An 8,128-nucleotide genomic window follows, 5' to 3' on the forward strand; every position below is an offset into this window, starting at 1 on the left:
GTCATGTGGTCAGATGAAACCAAAGTAGAACTTTTTGGTATAAACTCAACTCGTCGTGTTTGGAGGAAGAAGAATACTGAGTTGCATCCCAAGAACACCATACCTACTGTGAAGCATGGGGGTGGAAACATCATGCTATGGGGCTGTTTTTCTGCCAAGGGGACAGGACGACTGATCCGTGTTAAGGACAGAATGAATGGGGCCATGTATCGTGAGATTTTGAGCCAAAACCTCCTTCCATCAGTGAGAACTTTGAAGATGAAACGAGGCTGGGTCTTCCAACATGACAATGATCCAAAACACACCGCCTGGGCAACAAAGGAGTGGCTCCGTAAGAAGCATTTGAAAGTCCTGGAGTGGCCTAGCCAGTCTCCAGACCTCAACCCCATAGAAAATCTGTGGCGGGAGTTGAAAGTCCGTGTTGCTCGGCGACAGCCCCAAAACATCACTGCTCTCGAGAAGATCTGCATGGAGGAATGGGCCAAAATACCAGCTACTGTGTGTGCAAACCTGGTAAAGACCTATAGTAAACGTTTGACCTCTGTTATTGCCAACAAAGGTTATGTTACAAAGTATTGAGTTGTATTTTTGTTATTGACCAAATACTTATTTTCCACCCTGATTTACCAATAAATTCTTTACAAATCCTACCATGTGGATTCATGGATTTTTTTTCACATTCTGTCTCTCACAGTTGAAGTGTACCTCTGGTGCAAATTACTGACCTCTGTCATCATTTTAGGTGGGGGAACTTGCACAATCGGTGGCTGACTAAATACTTTTTTGCCCCACTGTATATAAACATCTTAGGCCCGGTATTTTTTAACAGATTTATAGTTTTATCAGCATAAGTAAAAAACAAAATAGTTTGCTCATATTGTGAATCTGTAATATATGGTTTTTATGTTGATTTGCACCTGGATAAAAAAAGGGTAAGGCATATTCAGAACCAGTTACCTGGTGTTTGTGCCAGTCTTTCAAATAGAAGCTAAGATATTGCATGAAATCCTTGATAAATATCATCACTCATTATGATTTATTCTCTGATCACCATAATATTAGAGAATTTTATAAAAAGTTTCCCAGAAAATGCAGTCCATGCACATTATGCAATGTTGTTAAAAAAAATCCACCCAATCCTGTCTTATTATGTTTCCTCCAAAATGCCCAACTTTACAGGTATTCTGCGAGTCCTCCCTTTAGGACTATTTCTGCTATCCATGTTAGTATCAGGAGTATCAGGAGCAGCCACTACCACCCCACAAAGCTCAACAGCACCCAGTACCAGCCAGCCCTCTTCTACCACCAATGAAGGTATTACAGTGCTCACTACCCATTCTTCCTCAGCCACTAGCCAGTCCACATCGGCAGGCACAACATCAACCACCGGTGAGTCCCCCACATCCACAGGCACAGCATCAACCACCAGCGAGTCCCCTACATCCACAGGCACAGCATCAACCACCAGCGAGTCCCCCACATCCACAGCCACAGCATCAACAGCCAGCGAGTCCCCCACATCCACAGCCACAGCATCAACAGCCAGCGAGTCCCCCACATCTACATCCACAGGCACAGCATCAACCACCAGTGAGTCCCCCACATCCGCATTAACAGGCACAGCATCAACCACCAGTGAGTCCCCCACATCCACATCCACAGGCACAGCATCAACCACCAGTGAGTCCCCCACGTCCACAGGCACAGCATCAACCACCAGTGAGTCCCCCACGTCCACAGGCACAGCATCAACCACCAGTGAGTCCCCCACGTCCACAGGCACAGCATCAACCACCAGTGAGTCCCCCACATCCACAGGCACAGCATCAACCACCAGCCATTCCCCTACATCCACAGGCACAGCATTAACCACCAGTGAGTCCCCCACATCCACATTAACAGGCACAGCATCAACCGCCAGTGAGTCCCCTGCATCCACACTAACAGGAATAGATTTGGCCACCAGCCAGTCCCCCACATCCACAGCCACAGCATCAACAGCCAGTGAGTCCCCCACATCTACATCCACAGGCACAGCATCAACCACCAGTGAGTCCCCCACATCTACATCCACAGGCACAGCATCAACCACCAGTGAGTCCCCCACATCTACATCCACAGGTACAGCATCAACCACCAGTGAGTCCCCCACATCCGCATTAACAGGCACAGCATCAACCACCAGTGAGTCCCCCACATCTACATCCACAGGCACAGCATCAACCACCAGTGAGTCCCCCACATCTACATCCACAGGCACAGCATCAACCACCAGTGAGTCCCCCACATCCGCATTAACAGGCACAGCATCAACCACCAGTGAGTCCCCCACATCTACATCCACAGGCACAGCATCAACCACCAGTGAGTCCCCCACATCCACAGGCACAGGCACAGCATTGACCACCAGCCAGTCCCCCACAACTACACCTGCTTCTATAGTTGATTTACCCACCACAATGCAATTCCACACAACCTTACCCACTTACACAGGTATAGCATTTACTGACACGCAATCCCTGACAAATATACACATCTCTGGAAACTCAGTATCTATCACTACTCAATCCTCCCAACTCAGGAGGGTCACCAAGCACTGGTACCAATACAAAAGCCTTTGGCAATGCTGTATCTTTAACTTCTATCCACTCTTTTAATTCAGCCAATTCTACTAATTCAACAACAAACTTAACAAACTGAATCAGTAAAGTTGAAGCAATATTGAAATGTATTAGCTTTGTTTTGTATAACATTTTGTCTCTTCAAGTCTTTGCTAAATGTACTTGTATATTGTTTACATGATCAAAATAAATTAATAATCAACCAATCAATCAATTCCTTGTCTCCAGTTGATTCTACGACCACGACCAAACCCACCACGGCAACTACCACTTCATCTTCCTCCTTGACTTTGGGCACCAGTTCTTTAACCACAAAGATGAACACCAGTCAGTTTTTTATGTATTTATTTCCTTACTTATTTGTTCATTCATTCATTCATTTAGTATGTGTGTGTTTTGCTGTTTGTTTGTTTGTTTGTTTCTTTGTTTCTTTGTTTCTTTGTTTCTTTGGGGAGGGGTATTTTTTATTCATTCATTTTTTCTTTTTTTCATTCATTCACATTTTAATTTGTTCTTGCATCAAAATTAAATAGATCTTTTACAATCAATGTTGTGTTGCTTTAAAAAACTCCAGTCATGACATCTGTCTCTCTATCACAGGTGACATGACTGAGAATGGAACCACTAAGGCAAGTCAAATATTCTCCTTCTTCTGTTCACTTATCTATGAGTGTTTTTCATTCCTTCAAGCCTCTTCATCACATGCCTCTTAATTCTCTCAAATACAGATATACTGCCCCTCATTCAACTGTAACTACTCTGACTGCTATTCAATGTACATCAGTCAGAACACCACTCCGTGTGCTGTCGATAATTGTTGTCAGGTAGGGCAGTCAGCTAATGGCACTAAAAACTAAGAAACTATTTGAGCCATAGCAATTACAAATCCCTCTTTTTAAGGAATTGAGCAGTCAAAAGATTGCATGGTATCTATAACTGACTATTAAAGGGAAAATACATTTATTTTTTCTAAATAAATTAACATAGTATAGAAATTAAAGAAATTAGATGCGTCTCTCTAATCTTTCTGTTATATCTCAGTTGTTAAGGCAAACAGACATGTGGTATACTGCCAGCTGCAGCAACTCTTGTGCTGACAGCTGCAAGAATGCCTCCCAGACCAACTGTGCTGTGAACTGCTGTAATTTCACTGGCTGTCTCAATTACACTTTTGCATCCATGATGAGCATAACAACCAATGGTAACTACACCTTTCTTTTAAATCACTTCATTTGAGCACTCATAAATATTTTATGTTTTACCATGCTCATATGTCTGTGAAGGTTCTCAGTCATCCAGGTCATCGTAGTCAAAGGAGCTTGGAGAGAAAAGCATCTGGACTTCTTTAAGTTGCTTTAAGACGTTTCTTAAAGTGGACCAAGGCTGGCCAAGGGTGACGCTAGCAAGTCTTCAAGCAACTTAAAGAAGTCCAGATGCTTTTCTCTCCAAACTCCTTGAATTACCATGCTCCTGTTGTCTTTGCAAATGATCAATTTTTAAATCTTAAAAAAAAACATCACTGTATATTGTTTTGTTCTTCTCCTTTATCTACTTTTAGGAACTCAAACCACAAAACCAACAACCACGCAGGCACCTACTACAACTACTACCAGTCAAACAACAGCAAACAATGTAAGAACTGCTGGCTGCATGAATGAATCTTTTGGCAAGCAAATGTGCATGCGGGAAGAAGGCTGTGTATCACTAAACAAAACTAATTTGGCCTTTAACACCACAGTCCCCTTTTCTTAAATGTCAGCTACAAACTTCCTCTGTTCCTTGCTTCCAACAGAATCACTGTGTTTAACAAAAGTATTACCTTTTTTTCTAATAATGATTATCTTTGACTGGTTAATAAACTGCCTGTCAACAATTTAACAAGTTAATGGAGTGTGGACTGAAAAACCACTTTGTCCAGCAGTGTAAATGAGACTTGGTTTGAAATAAGTTTTATGTTTCTTGCGCTGTTGTTTTTGTCAGGGAAACAAGTGCCGTGCTGGTACATGCACCAGCGCAAACTGCTATACAAGTTTCACCATGCTACAAATGTGTTCCTCCTCAGAACCACATTGTCAGGTAAGAACATTCAATAGCATAAATATAACATTCATTAATTTTTCCAGCCTCATTGCAGTTGTTTTTTCTGAGCTTCTACACACTCGTATTTCTGTTTGTTTAGTGCTTTTAAAGCTGACACCGTCTTCATGCTATCCTTGCTTCAGCACAAACTTTGTTATAAATCTATGAATTTACTTTCTGAATTTATCAAAATTTGGAGAATATACAAGAAAAAGGAACCAGGGGGCATAAAATGTACCAATATGAACTCAAAATAGCTTTTTATTTGAATCGGTTAAGGAATAAATTATTTATACAAAAGAATCTGAAAAACAAACATAAGAAGTACCTCTACGATACATTTTATGAGCATAAATAAACAAACTTCATTAGCCTCATATTTACAGTTTTTACCATTCATAGGCCCTACACCGATCTTTCTCACTCATTGTCTTTGCAGCTGAAAAATGAGTCTACAGGTACTGCCACAAAATGGACAGCGGGTTGCACCAACTGCACTGGCTACACTGCTTGCAAGGCTTCAACCAAACCTCCATGTAATCTGGAGTGCTGCAATGCCACAATGACCTCTTGCCTATGGTTGAATGGCACACTAAATATTCCCTCTTTTGCCACAAGAGGTCCATATCTTCACACAGAACTGATAGCTTCCTTACTTTGTATTGTTGCTATCGCTTTTCTGCTTTGAGAACATGCTTGCTCAATTGCTGTGTGCGTTATTGGGTAAGTAGCGCTTTGTGTAACTCCTAGTTTCTCCAAAGTTACAAAGAAAATGTAGAAAAGATATTAATATGAATATTTTTATATTCATATGTAATTGTATAGGTATGGAAATATGGAAAACATTAATTGCAATGTTGATTGTGCTTCTTGTTTAAACTTTCCAGTCCCGTTTATGTCTGGTTCCAGACCACTGAAATGGCTTTGAACAGTATTTCTCTATGAAATACTATTTTCAGGAATCCAGAAAAACAAGCCAGAAGCAACATATCAGTTGATCATACAAGTGATCTTTATAAGCAACAGATTGATAAAGTAAAATAAACTTTTAAGTTATTTTAAACCGCTAAGTACCTTGTTGTATGTTCGGAAATGTCCTTATCTATTGCCATTATTGATATAAGATTAAATCTCTTCTTCAAGCTTTTGTTGTAGTAATGCAGATACAACTACATGCACTTTATAAAACACAAATGTTGTGCTGTAACAGGGAGTTGTCTTTTGAAGGTTTGTTGAATAATTCCTGTAGATGTAACATTAATGACACATGCAAGTCAGTGCACTTAGCTACATTTTGTGATTTTGAGGTATTTACTATATGATTTACAAAGTATATTTTGTAGTACATTCATGTTGCATCAATGCTAAATGAAATTAGAATATGTGAATTCTAGTTTTGTGCACTGTACACTATCAAAAATGCCTTAAAATAAAATAAAATAAATCTTATGTAATATGTCTGATAAGTTTTTCCCCAGCTACAGCTTTCGGAGTGTACTTAGTGGATCGCGGTTTAGCAAAGTCTACATTCCCTCAACCTAAGTTCATAAAGTAATCACATAAATTCCCTTGTTTTGTGTTTTTTTTATCCATAGCTCCAGTTACAGTACCTGTTACTTTTTAGAATAAGCTTTACATTGCAAAAAATACTGACTGTTGCTAGATGGGAAGCCATGTTTTACATGTCTAAGTTATAAGCTGTTCAGTGAATTAGTAATTTGAATTTTATGGCAGCAACACGTCCCAAAACATTTGGGACAGAGGCAACAAAAGGCTGAAAAGGTAAGTGGTCCTAAAAAGAAGCAGCTTGAGGAACCTTTTACAGCTAACTGCAACAGGTCAGTAAGATGCCTGGGTATAAAAAGAGCCTCTTTGAGAGGCAGAGCTTTCCAGAAGTAAAGACAAGAAGAGTTCCACTAAACTGCAAAAAACTGTCTACAAATTGTGGAATAATTTCACAATTGAATGTTTCTCTACTTAAAATTTCAACATCTCATTATCTACAGTACATAATGTCATCAAAAAATCCTAAGAATTCAAAGAACTTACTGTGCGTGAAGCCCAAGGCTGAAGATCACTATTCAATGGCTGTTTTGCACAGGTTAAAGAAGACTTCTAGAAAACATTGTTTGTGAACATATTTCACCATATCGTACACAAATACAGGTTAAAGCTCTATCATGCAAAAAAGAAGCCATATGTGAACATGATCCAGAAATGCTGGCATCACCTTTGGACAGAAGCTCATTGACTGAGGAAAAGCAGAAAATTGTTCTGTGTTCAGATGAATTTTGAAATTCTTTTTGGAAAACGTGTAAGATGATCCAGCCTAAAGAGCACAGAGACCACTGTGTTTGTGATCAGCAGTGAGTTTAAAAACCCGCAATTCTCGGATCATACCAATATCAGGGGGGATTCACGCACAGTCGTAAATTCCCACAGTGTGCACTATGTGCTTCGAATATTGTGTGTACTTTTTGTTTTATACAGTTGTCAGCCAGGCATCTAGCTATGAAAAAATTACACTCCAAAAGACCCCGGGCTTCTGACAAAACAACCCGGGCTTAAGCCCAGTAAGCCACTCCCATGCTCCGCCCCTGATTCTGACAGTTGGATTGGTCTTATAGGTATATACAGGTCTAAGAGAAACATATCCTCCTATCCAGATGACCTCTTCAGGCAAGTTCTTGTTCTTTTATATTTCAACAAGACTATACTAAACTGCACACTGCAATTAGATGTGTTGTTACCATAAAATTCAAAATGACCTTATGTTTCCCTTAAAATTACACATTTTTATCAGGTCAAACTGTTGATATGTTTTCTATGTTTTATTGTAAATACAATCTGGTCTTGAGCAACAGTTGTCCAGGGTTTCTGAAGGTCTTTTGGGAGGTGTTCTGGGGATTTTGTTTGGACATTAGCTGCTATTTCCCTCAGTTTCAGTCCAGTATTTATACCTGCTTTCAGAGGAATGTTTTGGTTTGTTGGTTTGTTTGTTTGTTAAGCCACTTAACTGTGACATATGAATCATTCAAGAATTTTAAAAAAGTCAACAAAAGCAATGGATGAACCAGTATTGTGTCTGCAGCAGCCTGTCAAGAAAAGTTATCTTCTCAAAAAAAAACTTTTACATTTCCCAATGGACTGTTAGCTAAAACTTTCTATATCTCTTAATGTACCCTCTGTACTAAAAATAAATAAATCAGGAAACTGGAAGAGCAGAGGATAAAAGCAGAAGTGGCAGGCCTATAAAAAACAACTGTCTGCCACAGATGAACAGTATCTGAAAATGGTTTCCTTGAAAAAGAAGGGAAAATCCAGCAAAGACCTGGCACAGGACCAAAGACATCTGGACCTTGACTTGATCCATCTACTGTTCACTGAAGCTTCAGTAGGTGCATGGTGATTTAACATGCATGCAGCAA

The 8,128-nt window shown here is 39.9% G+C and overlaps 1 protein-coding gene across 1 annotated transcript; it reads left to right on the plus strand.

Annotated features, from left to right (window-relative positions):
* Positions 1-1,163: 1,163 nt before the first annotated feature.
* On the plus strand, positions 1,164-5,388 carry LOC146622751 (uncharacterized). The gene is made up of 7 exons (XM_085364908.1): positions 1,164-2,121; positions 3,222-3,250; positions 3,350-3,445; positions 3,663-3,822; positions 4,180-4,253; positions 4,602-4,697; positions 5,140-5,388. Exons 1-7 carry the CDS (start codon positions 1,164-1,166, stop codon positions 5,386-5,388), a joined length of 1,662 nt encoding a protein of 553 aa, XP_085221034.1.
* The last annotated feature ends 2,740 nt before the right edge of the window (positions 5,389-8,128 follow it).

Source organism: Diplotaxodon limnothrissa, linkage group LG11 (assembly GCF_057381915.1).
Source record: "Diplotaxodon limnothrissa isolate DT_005_m linkage group LG11, D_limnothrissa_male_GT1.1, whole genome shotgun sequence".
Lineage (NCBI taxonomy): Eukaryota > Metazoa > Chordata > Actinopteri > Cichliformes > Cichlidae > Diplotaxodon > Diplotaxodon limnothrissa.

Coding starts and splice junctions, on each gene's coding strand:
- LOC146622751 (XM_085364908.1), top strand. CDS start 1,164: ATGCCCAACTTTACAGGTATTCTGCGAGTCCTCCCTTTAGGACTATTT. Junction 3,251..3,349: donor CTGAGAATGGAACCACTAAG/GCAAGTCAAATA, acceptor TCTCAAATACAG/ATATACTGCCCCTCATTCAA. Junction 4,254..4,601: donor GTCAAACAACAGCAAACAAT/GTAAGAACTGCT, acceptor TGTTTTTGTCAG/GGAAACAAGTGCCGTGCTGG.